This window comes from Hemitrygon akajei, chromosome 14 (genome assembly GCF_048418815.1).
Source record: "Hemitrygon akajei chromosome 14, sHemAka1.3, whole genome shotgun sequence".
Taxonomy (NCBI): domain Eukaryota; kingdom Metazoa; phylum Chordata; class Chondrichthyes; order Myliobatiformes; family Dasyatidae; genus Hemitrygon; species Hemitrygon akajei.
This window is the reverse complement of record NC_133137.1, coordinates 35,887,477-35,913,888: the sequence shown is the minus strand read 5'-3', so window position 1 is coordinate 35,913,888 and position 26,412 is coordinate 35,887,477. Positions and strand designations below refer to the sequence as shown.

The following is a 26,412-nucleotide window of genomic DNA, read 5'->3' as shown; positions in this document are numbered from 1 at the left end:
GGACCACTGATGTACACAGTAGATGTTGGAGATCAGATACGGAGATGTCATGTGGACCAAATACTGGATGCTCAACTGAAGAACACACGAGTCGACTGCTTCCACAAAAAGATGAACACATTACAGTTACCAGACTTACCACTCAGTTATGATGTCACTGACGGCAACATGACACCGGAAACTGAGAACATTGTCGTAGAAAGGACACCTACCATCAGGCAGAAGGTACAAAAGTCCCACACGGAAAAGTATTGATTAATTTTGATAAGATGCAGATTTTGCTAGTAAATAGAGCAATCTGCAGGTATATAGTGCTTAACTTTGAAAATTACAAGGAAACAATCAAAAATAGAGTAGATGTTAAGCAGAAAACAGTCAATATTTTTATTCATGTGTAAATGCGGGTGTTAGTGACAAGGGCTGTATTTATTGCTTATTGTAAATTTTTCCAGAGGTTGGTGGTAAGCCATCATTCTGATATGCTGTAATCTGTATAGTTAAGGTATTTTTATAGTGCTTTTACGGTAAAGAGCTCAAGGATTTTGAGCCAGAAAATATAAAGTAATAAAGTCATGTTCAAATTAGAAAGGTATACTATTTGTAGTGGTAATTGCAGCTGTTTTTGTTCTGAATTGCTTGCTGCCCTTGTCCTTCTACGCAGCAGAGGCTGAAAGATTTGGAGGTGCTGTTGAAAATGCAACAGTGCTCCATGCAACTAGATTTCATTCATAATCTAGGTTGTTAGAACACATTTCTGGGGAGATTTAAAAAGAGGGAAATGGAAAATTTTAGTTAGGGAATTCTAAAGTAAGTGGCTTATTCATTTCCACCAAAGAATACACTATTAAAATATGATAGACCCAAAACAGTAGGATTAAAGCCCACAATTGTTCTAAGAGCATTTTTTGCAATTAAGTCTTTTTTCCATATATTTACTCTGCTAACAAATACCAAAAATTAACAGCATCATCAGCAAGCTTCCAATTTTTTTTCCAATTGATATAAATAGAAAAATGGCATTTTCAAGGAAACTTCTCCAGAAAAACACATAAAATGCAGTGAACTAAACCAACCCACCTCTAAGTGAAACTCATAAGACTGCAGAGCTCCTGTAACTATTCAAACTAACAGCAATAAAACAAAACTACATAACTTTTGTCAGGGAAATTACTAAACCCATCAGAATAGTTCAGTTTAATCACTTTTCCAACAAGAACAAACAGAATCAATTATCTTCCATGGTTAGTTTTTGTATGCCAGTTGTGTTTTGATCTCTTGCCCCTAGACATCATCATGTGCTCTGTGGGTTGGAATGACATTTCTAGAAGGTTCAGAAGGCTTCATAAGAGGTCACAATTATACAAGTCAACACATCAGCAACATCAAACAATGTTTGCAAACGCTTCTCCTATAACACCAGTTTCCAAAAACAAGTTAGATTAGAGCTGTCAAATAAACATTTGTACTCTGCATTTCTCTCATGATTAAGGTAAGGCAATTAAATGTTTTTGGGACTCGTCAATGAAACCTTCAAATTGAAGGCTTCAATGGAAATACATACTGATAAGATCAATTTTGCTCTATCAACTGTCCAAAATTCAGTTGAGCAATGTAGGAAGAGATGTCAAAAGGCATATTACTCCAATGCAGTAGAAATTACATTTTCCCACAAAATACAGCAACCCAAAATGAGTTCAATTTTGGTTTGTTAACATCTGTCCTACAATTTTTCCACTCCTCATTGAGGTGGATACTATAGAGAGAGTGCAGAGGAGATTTACAAGGATGTTGCCTGAACTGGAGAACGTGCCTTATGAGAATAGGTTGAGTGAACTTGGTCTTTTCTCCTTGTTGTGATGGGGGATGAGAAGTGACCTGATAGAGGTGTATAAGATGATGAAAGGCATTGATCGTGTGGATAGTCAGAGGCTTTTTCCCAGGGCTGGAATGGCTAACATGAGGGGGCATAGTTTTAAGGTGCTTGGAAGTAAGTACAGAGGGGATGTCAGAGGTAAGTTTTTCACACAGCCAGTGGTGGGTGGGTGGAATGCACTGCCAGCGAAGGTGGTAGAAGTAGATACAATAGGGTCTTTTAAGAGATTCTTAGATAGGTACATGGAGCTTAGAAAAATAGAGAGCTATGCGGTAGGGAAATTCTAGGCAGCTTCTAGTGTAGGTTACATGGTCGGCACAATATTGTGGGCTGAAGGGCCTGTAATGTGCTGTAGATTTCTATGTTTCAAACCTGATGCCACTCCACAGGTCCAGAGGCGTGATGAGAACGTTATTATTGACAAGATATCTGCCAAACCTGATGCCACTCCACAGGTCCAGGGGTTCTAATCCTGAAAGAAGCAGAGCGCCACCCAAAAGACTGAATATTTAGAACTGTGAAATTAGTTATGAACTGTTATTGTGAAAGCATGTTTATTTGGAACATGGGTTACGAAAGGGAAATTGAATGTTTTGTACATTACAGTTCATGTTCCATTAATCTAAAGGAGGAGGAAGTTTAATGTATGGATTTATTTCCTTTAGAATAATGACCAACCTCCCAACCTTAGCACTACAAATTGATCTGTTGTCTGTGCATGCACAGCTGCTTGTGCATGTGCAATTCATATTCACACACACACACACACACACACCCCCAGTTAAAACTATCATCTAGATATACTGAGTAGTATATATACAGGACAGTTCAATGGTACAGTTAGGAGATAGGAATGGAATAACAAATTAAAACCATCTCAGTTTACCAGGATAGATCAAGAAATGTGTAATCTATGGCTTGACGAGTAGAGGAAGGATATTGGTGGAATAATTGCAAAATCCCATTGGAAAATTATTTTCTCTGCCTTAATTTATGGAGGGGTCAGGCCACTTCGGAAGTTCTGCAGAAGTATAGTATAACTTTCCGCAGTGTTGTCCCATGCCTCAATGCCAAAAGATGTCATCAAGAAGAGACATGGGATCCTTCTAATCAAACCCTCTGTACCAACAAGCTGTGATCCTAACAGTCAAGCCCTCTGTACGAGCAGGTCCTACCACAACACACCTCACAAGCTGCTCACAAACCCTGGCTGGTCCACACTTATCACCTACCAGGCTCTGGCCCCTGTGTCACTCACACCTCAGGTCCAACCCTCCTCACCTTCATCTTCTTTATACTGACTGTCTTCCTTCATCAAAAGTTCCTTGTTATCCCCATAGAGACTGCATGACCAAGCAATATATTCTTGGCTCCAGATTCTAGGATCTGCAGTGTTTTGAATTTCTATTTTTCATCAGGCCAGCATTGTATCGGGACAAATGTGCTTAATGCGGTTTGATGTTTGCAAGCCTAGTGGGAAAATCAAATGTTAATAGCAAAATTTAACAGATTTTGAAAATTAGTTTGCTGGACTGCCAAGCAGATTGTTTCAGAAAGCAGTATTTCAACAGAATATGGATACTGACTCTGATTTCAAAAAAACTGGGGGGAAATTCAAGTAGTCAATGGCTGAGAAATCATTGAATTCTTAGTAAAGCTGAACAATCATTGGACCAGAAGACATCTGAGGAATGTGTTGGTTCAATCTTGCATTCTGAAAACCTAAATGTACCTCTGCACATGACTGTGGGAACTGTGTATAGCTAGAGTTGAACAACTGAAGATTATATTTAAGGCAAGAGTGTGTGTTTCATTATTAATATACTTGATACACCAATCATTCATTGTTGGTTGTCTGGCATATACTACAATGACAAGAGGCTTGTGCAGGAGAATTTTTAAAGTGGAAAAGCTGTTGTACTGGGACAGTTTCATTCTCTCAGCCTTGCAAGTCCGGGTCCAGTGGCACAAGATGTCATCACCACCTGGGGTCTATTTTGATTGCAGTGGATGACCAGGACTTCTTCTGTGTCTTATCATGCCTTTTGCTCTCTACAAATGTTTTTCAGGACCATCCTCCTGGCTGTTGGATCTCACTGTTGATCTCATCTACACAGTCCACCAGAGCTGACTTTGCATGCTAGGACAGTCATGTCCCTATCTCACATGAGGCCCACTGGCTACCCTCACTTGGTTTAGCCCACCAATCAAAGTGGTGTGCCCGGGTGTGGCCGCTGTCACATGCAGAGCTCTACTTGGAGCCACAGGTGAGAGGCTCTTGTCCAGTGGGGCCTAAATATGAGTGAGCTGTCCCAGAATGGACATGACAAGCCCCTTCACCAGATGTGTTACCTCTCCCTGGACATGCCAGAGACCTCAAAGATATTCATTAGGGACAAAATTACAACCATGCATGCAATTGACTGCCTTTTCAGCATTGTCTTCCCATTCCTCTGCATGTAATCCAGGATAAGTTGACATTACACTGCATCCTTCTTCTGCAGCCCACCCCAAGTCATTATGGGATGACGTATCAGAAATGCCCTGGTTCTCCTCTTCTCTCCCTTCCATCATCAGCAGAGACAGGACTCCTCACAAGAATGGGAGCCCCAACATCTCAGCAGGAACAGTCCATCTGGACAGAAGAGGAGGTGACTTGGTCAGAGCTTAAGTCACCAGACCAAGAGTAGTCTTCTGGCCCGGGCATGTGCAGGAGTTGTTGGCCAGCAGGACCATCCAACAATCATCATTATCATTATGTGCCATGCTGTATGGTGTGAGTGAACACGGTCTTCCATCCATTAACAATAATAAAGCATATTGAGCATGGTCATCTGCACTATCCCACTTGCTCTTACCTCAAACTTCCTAAAAATGCTCCAGTCTTCAAATATAACGATAATTGAACAAGGAAATCCAAAGTAATTCAATGCCATTTTAAAATCTGTCCCATAATATTTAAATTATATTTTCATGGAACGGTGTAGAGAATGGTATGAGAGGAATGGAGCAGATGGAATCCAGGAACTCTACTTCTTCATCTTCTTTACATAATCGCTCACCAAAGCCAAAGACCTTTCTACTTATGGGAAGCTCGCAAGTTGGGTCTGCCTCTTGCTCCGGATGTAACTCCATTTCACTATCTCAACCATTAATGAGCCTATTTGGACATAGAGCTGATTTAGGGCTTACACATGGTTTAATTCAACTTTTCCACAACCAGAAAGTGCTGCATTGCCATAATATTCATGTCAGGACTTGCAAGTAAAACCTTCTTCAACACCTACAGAAGGTATTGAGGTCCACGCTAGCTATTGTATGCAGTGTGGGAAGAAGCCTTGCAAAGTAGGATCCTAGATGGAATGGGGAAGAAAGGGGTAAAATTGAAGGTGAAGGGGAAAGAGGTCCACATTGGTTGTCACAATAGTAGTGCTGGTTTTCAGGAAGAATATCTTATGAAACTACATGCCTTTAAGAAAAGATTAAAGATTAGCTTTATTTGTCACATGTACATTGAAATATCGAATCATTCAATGAAATGAGACATTTGCATCAACGACATCCCAGCAAGGATGTTCTGGGGGTAGTCAACAAGTGTCAACATGCTTACAGCAACAACATAGCATGTCCACAATTTTCAAATCCCAGACATCTTTGGAATGTAGGAGGAAACCTGTGGATGTAAACATTTGATTTGGAAAATGTTTACATAAAATTTATACTGTTGAAAAATAAAGATTTTTTTAAAAATCATTTAATCACAAAATATTTTGAAGTGTGTAAAATTGTAATGCAAAACAAATTTAAGCTTTTCTAAAGGAATTGGTCAGATTCCCACACCTCAACCATCAGGCTCTTGAACCAGTGGGAATAACTTCACTTGCCCCAGCACTGAACTGTTCCCACAACCTATGTATTCACTTTCAAGGACTCTCCATTACGGTAATTTATATGCTTCATTATTTCAATTTGTCAAAGAAATTATAGCCTTTAGTATCAGCTGTGACCCAGTTGGTCTAAATTCAAAGGTCCTGAGTTCAAGATCTTCTCCAGAAACTTGAACACAAAACTTTAGGCAGACCCTTCAAGGAAGGGTTCACTGCTGTAAGTGCTGTCTTTGGATAAGGTGCAAGACTGAGATCTTGCCTGTTCACTCAGAAGGATTCTATGGTGCTATTTTGAAGTACAGAATGAATGTTACCTGTGTTGCTTTGCCCAATATTTATCCTTCATTTAAATGGTTTGACCATAAGACATAGAGAAGGAGCAGAATTAGGCCATTCAGCCCATCGAGTCTGCTCTGTCATTTCATCACGGTTGATCAATTTTCCTCTCAACCCCAATTTCTTGTCTTCTGCCTGTAACCTTTCACGCCCTTACTAATCAAGAACCTATCAATCTCCACCTTAAATATGCTCAATAACCTGGGCTCCACAGCCACCTGTGGCTACGAATTCTATAGATTCACTACCCTCTAGCCAAAGGAATTCCTCTTCATCTCTGTTCTAAATAAATGTCTCTCTATTCTGAGGCTGTGACAAGGCAATAAGGTAACTGAAGGCTAGGAGCAACTGGTTGCAGCTGGCTGGTTTGATGACTGAACAAGTAGATTGTAGTTGAGAGCTGGGTTTAAATAGGCTGCAGGTGATGAGTTGGAAACAAGTGGCAGGTGACTCCCGTCATCTAGGTGGAGACAGTGAGGTGCTTGCCTGTGCAGACCTGAGAGGACCACCCTCCCATGGCTTGCACCTGACAGCACAGGACAATCCAAATGGGTCCAGTGGAACTCCTGAATGAGTGATGGATCCAAAATGAAACTGGATGGCACCCAAGACCTCTCCTCCATGTCATACCCTTCCCAGATGACCTGGTACTGCACATTCCATCCATGTCAACATGATTCCGCCAACTGCCAAACCGTGTACACTGGACCACCTTCCATCATTCTTGGTTCCAAAGGGCAGGGTCAGGTGAGTTGAGTGGTCCATGGACAGCAGGCTTGAGGCAGGACAAGTGAAGGGTAGGTGTCATCATGAGGAACAGTGACAGCTGAAGATGGAAAGTGACTGTACTGATGTGTGATCTTGAAGGGATTGATGAACTGGGGGAACAGATTGTGGGAGGTGTATAGAGGGATATGGGCCAGGTGCAGGTCAGTGGGACTAGGCAGAAAAATGGTTCAGCACAGCCAAGAAGGGCCAAAAGGCCTGTTTCTGTGCTGTAATGTTCTATGGGAGTCACTGCATAGAAGCAGATCTTAAGTGGCCAGCCAGACATAGACCTCAGGCTGAAGTAGTCTGGCTGGGCACTGCCAGTGGTTGGCCTGGTAACAGTAGGCATAGTTGGCAGTTAGGATGACCCTCTGTGCCCTCTTCCAAGCATTCCAGCAGTAGTGAACCAGAGCCCTAGTGGACAGGACCTCCACTGTTGGCTCCTATTCAGGAAACAATGGGGGTTGGTAGCCATGAAGCACTTCGAATGGTGACATACCCATGGCAGAGGTGGTGTGAAGAATGTGGGACATTTCAGCCTTGAGCAGATACTTCTTCCATGTGGAAGCGTTAGAGGTAGTGAGGTATCACAGAATATCTCCACTTGCTGATTGGCTCTTTCTGACCAACTGTTGGTCTGCAGAAGATAGCCAGAGGACAAACTCTGGTGTGGAGAATGAAGCAGAATTCTTGCCAGGAGCAGGAGACAAATTGTGGACCCCTGTCTGACACAATCCTGAGGGAAACCGTGGATGCAAACTACATGTTGGAGAACCAGGCCTATTGTCTCAATGGCTGACAGAAGCTTGGGGAGGGCAATGAAGTGGGTCACCTTGGAGAACCAATCCATAAGGTGGGAAACCCGTGATGAAATCCATGGGGATTGAGACCATGGATGTTGAGGGACATGCAGGAACCAAGGGGACTGCTGGTTGAAGGATTTAGACTGGGCATGTTGAAGGCAGGCAGCAACAAACTGATGTACTTCTGTGACCATGATGGGCAAATGGAACCAGCATTGCACAAAATCCAGGTTCCTTCGTGCCAGACAGGGGTGAGGAATGGGCCCACTGGAATGCCTCCGAGCACATTTGCCGGTGTGTATACCTGGTTGTTAGTTGTGTCGTTTGTGCTGTAGGGCCTAATGAATCTGGTTCTCAAGATCTCAAATGATTGGTGCGAGAATCTGCAATGAAGAAATGATGGGCTGGGTCGAACCGTCATGTTAGGACGTCCACCTTGGTGTTCCTGGAGCCAGGTCAGTGAGAGATAATAAAGTTGAATCGCTCAAAGAAGCGTGACGTGGGTTGAGTTGGCTGGTCTGCTGAATGGATATGAGGTTCTGGTGGTCTCCACGGATTTACGGGGTGAAGTCACCTGAAGACGCAGACAAGTGGTCCAGCAGGTGGGTCCCCAACTCAGTCGTTAAGCAGATGACCAGAAGGGAGGGTTGTGAGCAGGGAGCCGTGGGTAACCCAACATGAGAGCAGTGTTGGATGTACTCGTGATGCACTCTGATGCTCTAATGCACAGACTGTGTGTGCGCTCTGACTGTCCCAGACCCCAAGGAACATCCGTCAATGGCCGTGATGCAGAAGGGGAGGGAGATAGGCTTGGTGGCGAGTCCAAGCTGCACACACAGAGTCCAGTCCAGAAAGCTGTCGGCTGGGCTGGAATCCACCAGACCCCCTTGTGTGCATAGAGCCATCGGGGTGTGGAGGAAGCAAGAGAGAGTGAATCGGCCTATGGTGCTGGTATGAGGGGCGGTGGGGGGGGGGGGTGCTTACCAGATAGAATGTCCCTCATCTCTATCTGGTGGTGCCATTTCACAGACACAATGGGCATTTGTTTTGTGGATGATCAGCAGTTCTGCAGTAGGCGTACGAGCTATTTCTCTGCCGACGCTCGCACTCTCGGGGAGGGGAGGAGGGAGGAACGGGGGAGGGGGTCTGGTTAAGGGATCTCTCCCTAACTACACAGGTTCTGGAGGCATTGTTGAGGGTCCTGCAGCCTTAATGTTTCTGGGAACAGAACTGAGGTTCTGGCTGGTGATCTGGAGGCTGTTTCACAAGATGCTTGTCCACACAGAAGGCCAGAATGATGAGGTTTTCGAGGTCGATGGGTATCTCTCAGGTAGACAGCTTGTCTTTCAAGTGTTCCAAAAGGCCATGATAGTAATAGGCCAGCTGTGCTTCTACATTTCAGCCACACTCCTCCATGAGGGTTCTGAATTCCATGGTGTCATCCAACACCAAGCTTGAGCCTTGACACAGGTGACATGTCTGATCTGCTGCCTCCCATCTAAATCCCTTGGACGCAAGAGAGGAATCAAGATATAGGAACTATGGAAAACTAAAAATTGAGAAAAATTCAACATGTACAGTATGATGAAAGGTCATCAAACCCGCACATTAACTCTGTTCCTTTTTCCAGATGCTTCCTGACCTGCTGAGTATTTCCAACATTTTCTGACTTTTATTAGCAAAGAGAAATGGTTGGGAGGAAATGTTTTGGTGACCTTTTCGAAATATGCTGCGTAAAATGAGTATATTTACTGACTACTTCACTTGTGACTTTGACTGCTAAAGTAAATAGTCGTTAGATCGTCAGTTAAAGCTGCACATTTCACAGGAGTGAGCCCGTGGCTATGACTGATATAGTACGTCATGCACAGCTAGAAGGAGGTCATTAGCAATCACTTGAGCAAATTAGTCTCCACTCTAGATTTGTATCTTACAAGAAAACATGTGACCATGGTTTCCAGTGTTAAACTTATGTGAGAAACAGCCAAAGTCATTCATACCATCAGAGAGTCAACTCAAAGGAGTCAGAACTGAGTGCATGTATCCCTGTGTGATAAGCAGGTTCTATTTTTGTAGAGATTCACAACTTAATTTTGTCTGTAAGTTAGAAAGTACACAAAAGTCACATGAAGTGGTAACTATACCTTCCTCTGTATTGTAATGAATGGCATCAACATTCTCTTTCTTCACTTTAAGTAATTATTCTTTTTTATCAGTTGTATGTATTGCTGAATTAGTTCTGCTGCTCATAGCAATAAATGTGCAAGCTCCAGTGACCACTTAGCTTGAACTGATACAATTAAATCTTCAAGGATGGAATGGCATCAATCCTGAACTAGAGAGATATTGGATCATTTGCCTATTCCACTTTTCTCCTGATGTCAGAAGGATCTGATCCATTGGTTTTACACACAGAGAAGGTCAAAATTACCCTGTATTTAAATTTGCATATTTTATAGAAAATAGGGAAGTTCTTCAGTTTGAAAGTACTTACCCAAAATGAACTGTTTCCCTTTCAAATAAAAATTGCCCTGAGCTCTTTTTTTGTTCCCCTTTAAACTAAGCAGAGTATGGACATTCTCATTATGATTTAAAAACCATTTTCAACGCATCATCTGATGAAAGTTTGCAAAATGTCACCATTTTTCAGCCCACCTCCATCTGACATAATAGTGGCTGCAGGTCTATAGGAGAGGCACTGACACCACCTTCAGGTCAAATTACAGAATTCAGTTACACTTCTCCTGAAGAAAATCAGATAGAATTACAGAAAGTTGCAACAGGACATTTACCGCCGCCCCCCCCCCCCCCCCCCCCCCAATGTCCATGCTGGATTGTTCAAAGACTAATAAAACAGTCAGTTTCTCTTGTGCTTTTCCCTCATTGTTATGCAAGCATCCCTCTTTTAAATATCAACACTTCCATTTTGGACAGCTGTTATTGAATCAGACAAGATCACATGGCAGAAAGACTGGCGCAAGAACACAAAAGGAAGAAACAATCTGCTGGAGGAGCAGCATCCGTGGGAGGAAAGGAATTGTTGAGTAAACAGGAGCACCAGAGCCCGCCTCTAATATGATTGTCGATAATCGTGGCCTAGGCCTCATATCCTTTTCTGTGCCAGTTCCCCACAACCCTCAGTTCCTCAGTCTTTCAAAAGCTGATTTACCTCCTCTTTAAATATCTCCAATGATCCATCCTCCACACTCCATGTGAGGGGATTTCAGGCATTAGCCACTAACTTGTTCCTTATCACAGAACTTAGACTCACAGCTGCCATCTTGCCAAAGGGCCTTCAATAACCATTTTCTGGAGCCACCAGTTGTTGTACAGGCCAAACACACATTGTGGATGAGTGCTTGCTGGGTAAGTTCAGCAATGATCCTGTGAACAGAATCCCAATGCTTATCTGGAAAGGACAGATTTACGAGGATGTTTCCAGGACTCGAGGACTGAGTTATGGAGAGAGTTTGGGCAGGTTGAGATCTTTTTTTAAACTGGAATGTAGGAAAATGAGAAATAAAGGTGTATGAAATCATGGGGGGTGCGCATAGATAGGGTCAATGTACAAGTCTTTTCCCTATGGTTGGGGAATGAAGAAATTCAGGGCAAAGGTTAAAGTGAAAAGGAAAATATTTAATAGGAACTTGAAGGGCAACTTCTTCACCCAGGGAAACACTCAAAGGAGCCAGAAGAACTCAGTGAGTCAGGCAGCATCTATGGAGAGAAATGGACAGTCAACATTTCAGGTCAAGACCCTTCATCAGAACTGGAAAGAGGGAGAGGAGATAGCTAGCCAATAAAAGAAGGAGGAGGAAAGAGGTGGAGCTGGTGGTTATAGCTGGATCCAGGTGAGAGAGGTGATAGACAGCTGAAGGAAGGGAGAGAGTGGGAATGATGGTGTAAGAACCTGGGAGGTGATAGATGGAAGTGACAGAGGCTGAAGAATATGGAATCTGAGAAGACAGTGGACAAAGGAATAAAGGGAAGGAGATGGGGAGGGGAAGCAGTATGAAGAATATGTGGGTGATGGGCCAATGGAGAGGGTGTGGGAAGGGAAAGGGATAATGTGATGGGAGGGGTGAGCCAGTGTGGGTGAGAAGAAAGAAAAGGGACAGTGGTTACTGGAAGTTAGGGAAATCGATATTCATCATAATCAGATTAATTATCAGTCTCATACTGTATGACATGAAATTTGTTATTCAGCAGCAGTAGTATAGTACAAAGACATTGAATGACTATAAATGACAAAATAAATAAATAGTGCAAAAAAAGGATTAACCAGGTCACGTTCATGGGTATTGTGTACTTAATATTTCAGTAACATTTCTGTAATCCTGTAATTATATTGTTTGATTAAGCATTCTTACTTGTTTCAATTAATTCATTAGGAGTTATATGTATAAATACGTAAACTGCATATGTCATTACGATCCTCTCTGATGTACAGGAGACTACATTGAAAGCACATGTGAAGGATTGCCTCAGCTGGAAGGTTTAGGGCCCAGACTGGTGGTAAGGGATGAGGTGTAGGGCTGGTGTAAAAATTAGCGTGGTTGCTGGAATTAGTGTCTAAGTGTTTGGAGGGATATCAAAGGGGAGGGGGATAGGAGGACAAGGGAGTCATGGAGAGTGAGATCCCTGCAGAAATCATAGAAAGGAGGGAAGGGTATAAGGCTGGTGGTGGGATCACGTTGGAGATGGCAGAAGTTGCAGAGAATGATATGTTGGATGTGGAGGCTGGAGGTAGGTATGCGTAGGTAGGTGAGGACTAAGGGAAACTCTATCCCTGTTATACTTTAGGGAAGATGGGGTAAGGGCAGGCATGTGGGAAATAAAAGAGTTACGGGTGAGGGCTTTTCTTTTTCAATCTGAGTGTTGTTAGTGTACAGGACAACTGCCAGAGAAAATGGTTGAGACAGGTAGAGTAACAACATTTAAAAGCTAACTGGGCAACTTCACTGATAGGAAATGTCTAGAGGATATAAGCCAAAGGTAGGAAAATGGGACTAGCTTAAATGTGAATTTTAATCAGCATGCTCCAATTGGGCCAAAGGGCCTCTTCCATACTGTATGACTCTATAATTCTTGGAAGACATGCAGATACTAAACAAAATAAATAAAATAAAATCTGGTTCCAACAATAATTGCTTGTATTACTCGACACTTCTATAGGGGGTATGAATCTGGCTTAGCAATGGTTAACGGTATGGGCTAAGTGCCATGACACACCACTGTTTACCCAGTTCTCAGAGTTTACCTGGTGTGTATACTTAGAATATTAATAAGTCCCTTAAATAGGCTCCAAGTCACCTAACACAATGAACTATCAGACTCACCTGTGCCCCAAAGCCAGCAATTACAGACTGCTCCCTCATTTGACACTGGGTAGCAGCCTAAAGCCAATTTCTTATGGGTAGAAGTTTACATGGATCTTTGAGGCTACCTATTCAGACTTCAACCGATTGGGAACAGCCTTTTAGAAGGTAGAATGCAACTACACACAGGACATAGCAATATAGTTCCAGGAAGTGTGATCCCACATATATGATGGAAAATGCTAAGTTCGCTAGAGTGTTTAATAGATCATTTACTTACTTTAAATTCATGCTGCCATTAGCGTTGGGCAGACAACCACAGGTAGAAAGCAACATTGCATCTGTTATCCACTCAGTGTAACTGACAATGTGATGACATCTGCTGGCATACTTGCATTTAATTGCTGTGCCTCATCTAGAAAGTCTGATAAATAATTCAAACTCATACTCAAGATTCACAAACCTGATTATGTTTTTAAATGAAAGAGTTAACTTTACTGTTTTCCAGTTTAATGCAACCTTCCTCCTACCCAAGATCCACAAACCTGACTGCCCCTGTGGGCCCGTTGTCTCTGCCTGCTCCTGCCTAACTCAACTTGGGTCTACATAGCTCAATTCCATTCTATATCCCTGAAGAAGGGTCTCAGCCTGAAACATCGACTGTTAATTCTTTTCCATAGATGCTGCCTGACCTGCTGAGTTCTTCCAGCATCTTGTGTGTGGAGCTTTGGATTTCCAGCATCTGCAGATTTTCTCATGTTTGAGTGTTCCTCGTGTCCAGCCCATGTGCCTCCGCATCCAACACATAATTCCCCGAGACCTTTACCACTTCAACAGGATCCTACCACCAAAGACATTTTTACCTCACTCCCACTCTCCACAGGGATCTCTGCCATTGTGATTCCTTTGTCCATACGTCCCTCCACACTAATCACCCACCTGGCACATATCCCTGCAAGCAACACAAATGATTTACCTGTCCATTCAGGGCCCCAAACAGTCCTTCCAGGTGAGGCAACACTTCAACTGTGAATCTGGTGGGGTTCTTGATTGTATCCAGTGCTCTTCTACATTGGTGTGACAGTATTGGGGACTGCTTTGTTGAGCACCATTGCTCCATCCGCCCAAAGTGGAATTTCCCAGTGGCCAATCATTCTAATGCCTATCTCCATACCTGTTCCAACATGTTGGTTCATAGCCTCCTCTTTGGCCACAATGAGGCCACTCTCAGAATGAAGGAGCAACTCATCATATTCTGTCATCTTCCCCCCTCCTTTCCAGTCCTGAAGAAGGGTCTCAGATGGAAAGTCGATTGTTTATTCATTTCCACAGATGCTGCCTGACCTGCTGAGTTGCTCCAGTATTTTGTGTGTGTTGCCCTGGATTTTCAGCATTTACAGAACCTCTTGTGTTTATAAATAAATGCATGCCTCCTGACATTGTTCCATGCCATTTCTTGTTTGAATGATGCCTTCCCACTTGGGATCACACCTAAATGGAAAAGAGTCCAAGCAGATGGCTATTTCCTCCTCCATAATGTTTTGTTCCTCTCATTCTAGTTATCATTGCATCTTCTGAGGAAGATACTCTTGTAAAAGTTTGTTCAGTTCTGGTCACCTCATTATAGGAAGGATGTGGAAGTTTTAGAGAGAGTGAAGAGGAGATTTACAAGAATGCGACCTAGATTAGAGAACATGACTAATGAGGATAGTTTGAACAAGCTAGGGCTATTCCCAGCGGAGTGAAGGATGATGAGAGGTGACTTGAAAGATGTGAAGATAGAATGGACAGACAGAAACTTTCTTCCCAGGGAAGAAATAGTTGGTTAATACAAGAGGACATCATTTTATGGTGATTGGAGGGAAGTATAGGGGAGATGTCAGAGGTAGATTTTTTTTTTACAGAAAATGGTGGATGCATGGGACATGTTACCAGAGGTGGTGGTAGAAGGAGATACATTAAGGACATTAATTAAAGCTTAAAGCTTTAATTAATTGTCATTGCTGAGGACAACAAGATTGCAGGGCTACTCCATTCTGTGCAAAACAGCATACTGGCAGTTCAATTACTAAAAACACAATGAATACATTTAAAATAACATCTAAGTTATTTAGAATGACACCTAAGTTACAACTGAATTAAAAACAAACCACTCTAAAATTAAAAGAAACAGTGGCTGCTCCATTCAAGTGTTGCACTTGCCCTTGTTATAAAATACAATGATTCAATATAATATAGCATCAAGAGGTTGAACAGGAGATTACTGGAGTGGGATGTTGTGAGCCCGCTGTAAACATCATGAGTTGTAGATGGTTTCCTTATCCAGTAGTTGTGACCCAATGATGTTTTGTGCAGCTGTGATCACTCACTTAAGTGCTTTTTGGTTGACCTTGTTGCAACTGATGTACCATAGAGGGCTATGTGGTAAGGAAATTCTAGGGAGCTTCTGAAGTAGGTTACATGGTTAGCACAAGATTGTGGGCTGAAGGGCCTGTAATGTGCTGTAGATTCTCTAGTTCTATACTGTCATGCAATAGATCAGTATGCTCTCAATCACACATTGATGAAGGTTTACCAGCAGCTTTTGGGGCAGACTGCATCCCTTTAAACTCCCAAGATAGTAAGGCACTACTGAGCCTTCCTTAAATCAAGGAGGTGTTGGTGGCCCAAGAGAGCTCCTCTGTGATACTCACTCCCAAGAACTTAAAGCTGGAGACTTCCCACTGCTTCACCTCTTTTGAGTAGCGGAGCTTGTTCATACCTTCTTGACTTCCTGAAACCGATAACCATTTTATTGTATCTTTTATGTTCAGTGAAAGATTACAGTTATTGCACTATTCAAACAGTTTCTGCACCTCCTCTCTATATGCTGCTTCGTTGTTATTTGCAATTAATCCAATCACCGTGGTATTGTATGAAAGTGTGTTTATGGTGTTGGTGGCATAGGCAGGGGCACAATTATGGATGAAAAGAGTGTAAAGGAGTTGGCTCAGTACACACCCCTGTGGTGCACTAGTGTTCAGGTCAGGCAGGTTGATGTGTACTTGCCTAGTCTGACTGCCTGGAGGCAATGGGTAAGAAAATCCAGAATCCAGTTGCAAACTGGTGTATTGAGTCCCAGACTGTGTAGTTTAACAGTCAACTTGTTGGGGAGTATGGTGTTGAAGGCAGAACTGTAGTCGATTAAAGGCATTCTGACGTAGATGTCCATATGCTCCAGGTGTTCCATTACAATGTGTAGAGCAATGGAGATGTCATCCTCGGTTGATCTGTTTTGCTGGTCCAGAGTAGAAAAGATGGTGTTCTTAATGTGGGACATTACCAGTCTTTCCAGGCACTTGTTGGCTATGGGGGTGGATGTAACAGGTCTATAATTGCTGAGGCGTGTTACCACTGACTGCTTTGGGATTGGTATAATTGGGACCACAGCAATGGACAGAGAGAGGTTATATATTTCAGTAAAAATTAAGAGGCTCTTAGGTACATGGATGAAAAAATGCAGGGCTCTGGGGAGGGAAGGGTTAGGTTGATCTTGGAGTAGGTTATAAGGCTGACACAATATTACGGCTGAAGGGCATGTATTGTGCTCCAAAGTTCTATATTCTAAAAGGTATTAAGATATGAAGGAATGACTTGACAAACAAGAGAAAATTCTGCAGAATGCTGGAAATCCAAGAAACAAACACAAAATGCTGAGGAGATCAGCAGATCAGGCAGCATCTATGGAAAAGAGTACAGTCGACATTTTAGGTTGAGACACTTCTAGCTCTGGCTAGAAAACCCGGCTGCTTTTAAAGATTTGAGCCAGTGGAGGATTTGCTCTTCAGAGAGTTCTAGATAGAATACAGTGTTTCTACAGACTGGCTAGGGAAAGTGTACACCTTGGAATAAGGATCACAATTAGAACAACAACACACACAAAATGCTGGTAGAACACAGCAGGCTAGGCAGCATCTATAGGGAGAAGCGCTGTCGACGTTTCGGGCCGAGACCCTTTGTCAGGACTTCGTCACAATTAGAATCAGGTTAACAACACTAACATATGTTGTGAAATTTGTTGTTTTGAAGCAGCACTACATAATAATAACAATTATAAATTACAGTAAGTATATATTAGAAAAGAAAATGAAATTAATTACAAAAAGAGAGGGGAAAAATCATGTAGTAGCTTTCATGGGTTCAATGTCCGTTCAGAAATCTGATGGCGGAGGGGTAAAAGTTGTTCCTGAAACATTGAGTATGTGTCTTCAGGCTCCTGTAGGCCTCCTTGATGGTAACAATGAGAAGTGGGCATGTTATGGGTAATAGGGGTTCTTAACGATGTAACCTTTCTGAGGCATCGCCTTTTGAAGGTGACCTCAGTGTTGGGGAGATAGTGCCCATGATGGACCTGAGTTCACAACTTTCTGCAGGTTTTTCCAATCCTGTGCAGTGGCCCTTCCATACCAGATGGTGAGGCAACCAGTGCTATCCATGATACAACTGTAGAAGCTTGCGAGTGTCTTTGGTATATACCAATTCTCCAAAAACTCCTAATGAAATCTAGGTGGCATTTGAACTCCATTTAGTCACACAGTCGTGGGTGTAGACAGAGTAGAGCAGTGGGCTAAGCACACATCCTTGATGTGCACTAGTGTTGATTATCAGTTGTTATTTCCAATCTGCAGACTGTGGTCTCCCGGTGAGGAAGTCAAGGATCCAATTGCAGACAAAAGTACAGAGTCCCAGCTTTTGGAGCTTGTTGATTAGAACTGAGGGTATGATAGTGCTAAATGCTGAACTGTAATCAAAAAACAGCGGCCTGGCATAGATAGTACTGTTATCCAGGTGATCCTAAGCCAAGTGGAGCGCCAGTGAGATTGCATCCGCTGTAGACCTATTGTGGCAAACTGCAGTGGGTCCAGGTCCGTGCTTAGGAAGGAGTTGATCCTAGCCATGACCAACCTCTCTAAGCACCTCATCGCAGAAGATACGAGTCTCACTGGGTGATAGTCATTGAGGCAGCTCACCCTGCTCTTCTTGGGTACTGGTATGATTGTTGCCCTTTTGAAGCAGGAGGGAACCCCCAGCTGCAGCAAGAGAGAATGAAGATGTCCTTGTGCCAGTGGGTTGGCACAAGTTTTCAGAATCCTACCAAGTACGCTATCAGGGCCTGATGTCTTGCGAGGGTTCACCCTCTTATAAGATGTTCTAACACCAGCTTCTGAGACAAAGACCACGGGGTCACCAGGTGCTGCAGAAATTCACACAGGTGTAGTTTTAATTCCCGTTCAAAGTGTGCAAGGGTGTCGAGCTCATTTAGGAGTGAAGCATCACAGCCGTTCATGATGTTAGGTTTCACTTTGTAGGAAGTAATAGCTTGCCAACCCTGCTGGAGCTGATGTGCATCTGACTTCACCTCCAATCTCAATTGGAATTGTTTTCTCACCTTCAAAATTGCCTTCCTCAGGTCTACCTGGATGTATTGCATTGTTCTGGATCACTGGTCTGAAAGCCCTCAGCAGACTATGAATCTCCTGGTTCATCCACGACTTTTGGTTTAGGTATGTCTGCTATGTCCTCAAAGGTACACACTCATTTACACAGGACTTGTTGAAGTCGACGACAACTGTGGTGTATTCATTCAGACTTGAAGATGAATCCCTGAATATTGTAGTCCACCAATTCAAAGCATATTAAGGGAACATGTGTTCCACCTGGGGGAAAGTTCCTTACCCTTGTGTGGTCAAATGTTACAATGTCTATTTTTCCATTTATTAAATTTCTCATTGGTGTGCTCACCACTGCATGGGTATTTGATCTGCTAAATTTAACTCATGCATTGTGGGTTAAAGCAAAGGCCAGCTTTGAGTGGTGTTTGAATAGGTCATCATGATTGCCACAAGTTTCCAGTCAGATGATCTGATGTTAAATGAAGTATGAAGCTTTAATGTGTACAATATACTCACAGCTAAAACATGCATGAGTCTTAAAAGTAGAAAATTGCATCCAAAATTTTGCCTATAAAGATGGAAAAGACCAAGTAATTTGCAGCCACATTGAGAATCCCATGAGTTAATAAGAATGATAAGAGTTTTTAATAGAAAATGTTTGTACTGAAGATCAGCTAAAATATTACGATTGATGTTAAAGCTGAATTATTTCCAGAGCTTGATGCATGCAGCTTGAATATTTGGCTTTAGGGGTTAGCCCTTTACTCCGTCTCATCTCTGAGGATTTGTCGGATCAACTAAGGCTACATATTAAAGTATCTGCTGTGGAGCACAAATCCTCCCCAGCCTCTGTCACTATTTCTACCTTTGGCTCCTCTATCTGCCTATAACCACTCCTCACTTAAATCTACCGATTGTTTACCAGCACATGCACCACTCTTTCTGCTTTACACTGGCTATCTTTCCTTTATCTTCCAGCAGATGAAGAGTCTCCACCCAAGAGTGTCCATTTCCCCCCTCAGATGCTGACTAACCTGCCGAGTTCCTCCAATATCTTATGTGTTGCCCCAGATTCCAGCATCTGCAATCTTATGTATCTCCATAACTTTATAAAAGATTGGTTGGCAAAGCTGAAATCTTGTGTGCGGTTCTAGCTGGCATGCTGCAGGAAGAATGTGATTGTGCTGGAGAGGGTGCAGGGCATTTACCAGGATATTGCCTAGGTTGGAATGTTTGCATTATGAGGAAAGATGGATAGGCTAGGTTTGTTTTCTTCAGAACAGGAGAGGCTTCCAAAAAAGGTATAAATAGTAGGTGGCAGGGTTGAGATATGCTCTACCAAAAGGAGGTGTAAGGTGCTTCTTCCCTCCTCTAGCCTGCAGGTCACCCTTTGGGCAAGGAGTAGCACTTACATAGCCCCTCCCCCCCAAATCAGGGTCACATGAAGCCATGGGAGCAGGTGGTGCATAAGCCCTGTGACCACTGATGCCAGGCAGGCAACCTCTGAAGAGTACTGATAATGGGTGGGGTTACCCATTTTGTAATGACACTGCTGAGAACAAACCACTTTTGTAGAAACATTTGCTAGGAACAATCATAGTCAAAGACCATTGATTGTCTACGTTATACCACACGGCACATAATGATGATGATAAAACATAATTACGAAAGCCTGCAAAGGATGGATGGTAGGAAACTTTTTTTACCATTGCAGTGCTATCAATTCAGATTAAGAGACTTAGGTGGTCATACTCTCACAACATCTGGACGGCCGAGGTATAAGCAGGCTTGGGACCATTACTGATAAATAGTATCAAGAGGTACTTGACTGGTTTATTCAGAGATGCAACATGGAACAGGTCCTTCTTGCCCTTTGAGCTGTGCCACCCAGCAACCCACCAATTTAACTCCAGCCTAATCACGGAATAATCTACAATGATCAATTAACCTACTAAATGGTATGTCTTTGGACTGTGGGAGGAAACTGGAACACCCAGAGGGAACCCACGTGCACACGGAAAGGAACATACGAATCTCCTTACAGTGGACACTGGAATTGAACTCTAAACTCCAGTTAATTATTACATGGGTGTGATTGGGCAGTGCAGACTTGTTGGGCTGGAAGGGCCTGTTAAAATTTAGGAGGGCAATGTTTTGTAATTTTCTCTTTTGTAATTGCCTCTACAAAATCCTTCAAGTCCTTTGTAACAGACTCCGTGTGGTAGTCCTCCATCAAATTATGATTTTGACAAGAAGAAACATAAAATGGTGCAAAGTCATTCTTAAAGCACCCTGAAAACATCTTGTGGAAGTCCCTAATCCCTGGCATTTCCTTGTGTCCAAAATGGAGAAGATATCCAATGGAAATGGATATTAACTTATAATTGTCACTTGCACTGAGATACGGTGAAAAACGTTTGTTTGTGTGCTGTCCAGGAAGTCTGTGTCGGTGCTGCAGTGGCATCTGCACCCAGACTTTGGAACAAGAGGTCCTGGGATCAAATCTGCATAGCTCCTTGCAAGCTTTTGATCTGCTTTGGGCTGAGCATCGAGCTACCAACTTGTCCTCATAAAACAAATGGTAAGGAAATGGCAAGGTTGCCGTCCGATACTTTAAACAAGGCAAAAGGAGGAAACATCCAGGAAGATCCTGCCATTCATAAGTATATTGAGGAAAATAGAATGCCGAATGTTGTGCAGTAGTTACTGGGAGACTGCAGTGCGGGTGCAAGCATCACGATGGGGTAGACTGGAAGATCAACAACATTTCATCTTCAGAATATTTCTTGTGTTTCTAACATTTAAATAGAGATTTTAAAAAGCAGAACAGTTATAAAATATGTAATCCGCTGGGATCAGCTGGCAATGGCAGCTAGCACAGACCACCTCCTTGACTTCTGCCCAAGAACTCGCCCCATCCATGCTAGTCTGTGGAACACCCACTGGGATCATCAGACACCTCAGAATCCACAGGACTGGAGAAGGTCCATCTTCTTCCATCCTTGTAACTGTGGATGAATACTTAGTGAAATGTACAAAAGCTGAATCACATCTGCCACTCAAACCTACCTGTAATCAAGTTTCTGCCTGATAAGATTTGATGGCAGCTTATCACAACCGCAGAAAATATTTCTTAGTAGCTAAAACAGATATTTCATCCTGATGCATGTGGAAAATATTCAATAAAAATGATTGGAAAATCCAGAGTAACACACACAAAGTGCTGGAGGAACTCAGCAGGTCAGGGAGCATCTACAGAAATGAACGAGTAGTCAACGTTTCAAGCCGAGACCCTTCACCAGGACCAAGAAGGAAGAAGATACCAGAATAAAAAGGTTGGGGGAGGGGGCAGGGAAGGGGATAGGTGAATCCAGGTGAGTGGGGAGAGGTCTAGTGCTGAAGAAGGAATTTGATAGGAGAGTGGTCCAGTGGAGAAAGGGAAAGAGGAGGGGATGCAGGGGGAAGTGATAGGCAAGTGAGAAGAGGTAAAAGGTCAGAGTGCGTTACAGAGGAAGGGGGTGGGGAAATTGATTTACTGGAAGTAAAAATCAATAGTCATGACATCAGATTGGAGGCCCCCAGACTGGATATAAGGAGTTATTCCTCCAGCCTGAGGGCGGCCTCGGCTTGGTATAAGAGGAGGCCATGGACCGACATACTGGGACAGGAATGGGAACCGGAATTAAATGTTTGGCCACCAGGAAGTCCAGCTTGTGGCAGGTGGTGCAGAGGTGCTCGAAGAAGTGGTCCCTCAGTTTCCGATGTGTCTCACCAGACACAATTGACAACCTCAGCAGAGTTGCAGATGAACTTGAAAGACCGTTTGGGGCTGTGAATGGAGGTGTATGAGCGGGTGTAGCACTTAGGCCACTTGCAGGGATAAGTGCCGGAGGGGAGATAGTGGGGAAGGATGAACGGACAATGGAATTGTGGAGGGAGCGATCCCTGTGGAAAGCCGAGAGGGGGTAGTTAAAGATATGTTTAGCGGTAGGATCGCTTTGGAGATGGTGGAAGTTGCACAAGATATTCTGATGAATGTGGAGGCTCATGGGGTGATAGGTGAGGACAAAAGGTGCTCTATTATTGTTTAAGTGGTGGGAAGATGAATGAGCACAGATGTCTGGGAAATGGAGGAGATGCATGTGAGAGCAGCATCAATGGTGGAGGACATGTCCTGGAATGGAAAACCGCATCCCGGGAACAGATGCAGCAAACGTGAAGAAATGAAAAAAAGAAACGGCATTTTTACTGGAGACAGGGTAGGAATCTCCAGAGATGGAGACAGAGAGAGATTGACAAGAGGCAGAGATGGATGGAGTGAATTTGAGGGCAGAGTGGAAGTTAGAGGCAAAGTTGATACAATTGATGAGAATGGTTGCATGAAGTGGTACCAATTCAGTGGAGGAAGAGTTGGGAACCATTAACAGGGAAGGCTTGGAACATGGACTGTTCTACATAGCGAACAAAAAGGCAGGCATCGCTGGGACCCATGCATGTGTCTATGGTTATCCCTCGAGTTTGGAGAAAGTAGGATGAGCCAAAGTATAAATTGATGAACCAGTTCTGCCAGACAGAGCTTGGTTCTTTAGCCAAGAAAGAAGTGAAGGGTTTTGAGGCCTTCTTGATGGGGGAATATAAGTGTGTAGGTGAAAATGAGGCAATGAGGGCCAGATAATTGAAAGTTCCAGAGGTGATCAAGAACATAAGAGTCACGGATATAGATGAGAAGGGACTAAAACAAGGGGACTGAATGGAATTGACTTACAAGGACACGAATTCAGGGGGGCAGGAGCAGGCAAAGACAGCAGGCCTACCCGGACAGTCCCGTTTGTCCCTGAGGCAGGCGCGGGAATGAAAAATTGTTTTACTTCCAGGGCCACATTCCATTAAGTGCTGTCTTCCCTCAGTTATGCTTCAGGTTCGATCGGGCCCTTTAGCAATGTTTATTGGAGTTGCGGTCTGGTGATTCAGCGGCCAGAAAAAGCTCCACTCCCCCCTCCCAACCTCATTTGTTAAACTCATGTGGCCATTTACCAGAACAAGGTCTCCATGGTGCCAACTTCGCGCGCGGCGAAGGCCGATGACGACATTTCGCCGCGCCGCTGTCCGGTAAGGGGCGGGACCGTGGTGACGTCTTTCCCCCCGCGCCGCAGCTCTGCGGTATTCGTTGGCCGAGCTCGGGGGGAGGGGGGGGGAAGCTCTGACCGGCCGGCCGGGCGGGCGGACGGACGGACGGACAGGCGGACAGGAGTGGCCTGGCGCAGAGAGTGGTCTCCGGCTGACTCACCAAGGGTCGCTAATCTGAGTTTGTCATTCCCGGCTCTCCGAAGCGACGGGTGCCCGGGATCACCATGACATCGCGAAGGTGAGCCGAGGGGGGTGTGAGGGTAACGGAGCTGTTCCACACTCTGGAAGGGAGGGAGCCGGCACCAGGCCCCGGGGTCAAGGAAACCGGAGAGGGTGAGGGAGGGATACACAAACCAGGGGACGGGTCTCCTTGGTCTGTACTGGTCCTGTTAAAGACTGGGTGGAGGGACTGACCTTAACTGTGCAATCAGTCCCTTGAAGCAAAGTCTCTTTTCCCTGAGTTCGGGCTTTTATATCCCTGAATCTACCCGCGATGTGTCAAAAAGGTCTGTTGCCTTCAACACATATCACACACTTTTGGTGAATGACTACGGAGAGGAGGTCATTTAGCCCAGGTCAAGTCAAGTCGAGTTTATTGTCATGTTCTATCTTCATGACTAATGCAGTTATTCCCTGCAAATTTTAGGTACTTATCCAACTCTCTTTTGAAATCATAATCGATTCTGCCTCCATCGCAATGTCTGGCAAGGCATTCAGATCGTTGCATACAAATTTCGCCATCTCCGTTTTGCTAATTTTTGCCAGGCAGTTATCAATCCAGTACACTTTGAGGTGATGTTTTACAGCAGGAAAGTCAGCTGTGTGATAAGTGGTGCTTACTCACATTTATGACACCCAAGGACAGGAAGGGGTGCAGAATCACAGAGACACATACTAAAAGTTGTGAAGTGAAGCAAGTGCCTTAGAGAGTGAGATTTCTTCTGAAATGTGCTTTGTTCCAAAGTTTGAAATTCACAAACTACATAGTGGTTTATAGCTCTGTTGCTATGTGTCACAAGGAAAGTAATGTGTGGAACTGACAGGTTAATATCCTGAACGTGCAGGCCAAATCAGATTTTATTCACACATTCATTCAAGTACATTTATTATCAAAGAAGGTATAAATTATACAACCTTGAGATTTGCTTGCCCACAGGTAGCCACAAAGCAAGAAACCTGAAATAACCCAATTAAAGAGGCAAAAAGAATTTTTTTTAAAAAGCCAACACTTGATGCACAAGAGAAGGAAAAAAAGTACAAATCATGCAAACGACAGTGTTCCAAACCAAAACTCAGATCCGAACTCCGGAGCAGCCCAGAGTAGGCCCAAAGCCTCGCTTATCAGTTCATCAGGCATGGAGCACAGCAGCCGGGACAGTCTTCATAGCCTCAGCGCCATGGAGATGATCATCGCGGAGAGGAAGTGAAATCGGCTCTTGTCCCAGCCTGCGCCCTGCCTTTTCAGTCTATCTGACCAGCGAAAGGCTCCAGGCTCCACCTGGAAAGAGAGGTGTAGATCACGGAGAGCAAGCAAAATCGGCTCTAGCCTCTGATCTGGGCTGGCACTTAAATTGTCTAAACATCATATCGTACCTCACACTAGGACATGTGAAGGGCTCTGGGCTTAGACCACGCCGCCCAGCAATTCACTCTGGGCCCAGATATTGACACTCATCCTGAAGCCGCTCTCAAGCTCTTCAAACTGGAATAGTGTAAACATGCACTTGATGCAAGAAAATAACTGTTGAAATGATCTGTTAACTTAAACCCATAGAAAGGGCAAAGATTTTAAAATATTTTGTTTGGGATTTGCTGAATGTGTCCAGTTACCAATGCAGTTATTGAAATGCTTTTTGTGTCATTTCTATCAGGTATGTTTTTTTATTACAGAAATAATTAATTTGAATAGAACATTGGTTTAGTTTTCAGAAAAGGATGTAGATTAACAGGGTAGATTGCAGAGAAGATGAACAGGAATGATTCCAAGGCTTAAGTTGTATATGAGATGAGTGGTGGGAAGAAGATTGAAATAAATCACGATCAGTCATTATAATACCTGGCACTGGTGGATAGAATGGGTTTAAGAGGCTTATACAGCTTAATCTGGGACTGGAAGTCAAAAATAGAAAGTTAACAAGACTTCAATGAGACCAGTAGTTTGAAGAACCTTTCTTTCCTCCTTTGCCCCTAAAGGTCAGTCACTGTTGTTGAGAGCAGTAGAAATCTTACCAGCTGTGTCTCTTCAAACTTAAATTGGGTGAAGGTTTGCAGTGGATTGACAAAGTTAGTTGTACTCATCATAAACGTTGTATTTCATCAGGATGAAAAATATTATCTGTGGTTATGAAGAGCTGCCATAGAATCTTTTGGGCAATTAGGCAGAAGTTTGATGCTAGACACTTTTGAGTGGAAGTTATTGGTTTGATTCAGCTTTCCACATTTGTACATTCCTGTGAATTTGGTACAGTTGCTAATTGCTGATAGGACATTGGACATTACTGGAGAGAAGGCCCGTAAAAAAAAAAAAAAATGATTGTACAAATATGTGGCGACATGACTGAGCAGATACAGCATCCCCATGTCTCATTATGAAAGGTCTCATTCAGCAGATCCGTGTTTGAGAGCAAGAGTTCTGAGAAATAATGATAGCGTGATTTACAGGAGCAGAGACACTGAACAAAAATAGCCCTTATATAAAGGAATGCAGTACTGCAGAGTTATTTTACCAGACCAGCAATCCACAAGCATGTTCAAAACACATCTTGACAGCTGGTCAGTTTAAATTCAGTTAACGTAATAATTACAAAATTTTAAATTTATTGATAATGGTAACCATGAAACCAATAGATTGACACAAAATCCTATGGT

At 43.4% G+C, this 26,412-nt stretch overlaps 1 protein-coding gene across 1 annotated transcript in view; it reads left to right on the top strand.

Annotated features, from left to right (window-relative positions):
• The first annotated feature begins 23,564 nt into the window (after nucleotides 1-23,564).
• ptpn11a (protein tyrosine phosphatase non-receptor type 11a) overlaps nucleotides 23,565-26,412 on the top strand; it is a 70,995-nt gene continuing 68,147 nt past the window's right edge. The window contains exon 1 of the mRNA XM_073065824.1: nucleotides 23,565-23,782. Within this exon, the coding sequence (XP_072921925.1) occupies nucleotides 23,769-23,782 (14 nt within the window). The 5' untranslated portion in view covers nucleotides 23,565-23,768. The remainder of the gene's footprint in view (nucleotides 23,783-26,412) is intronic.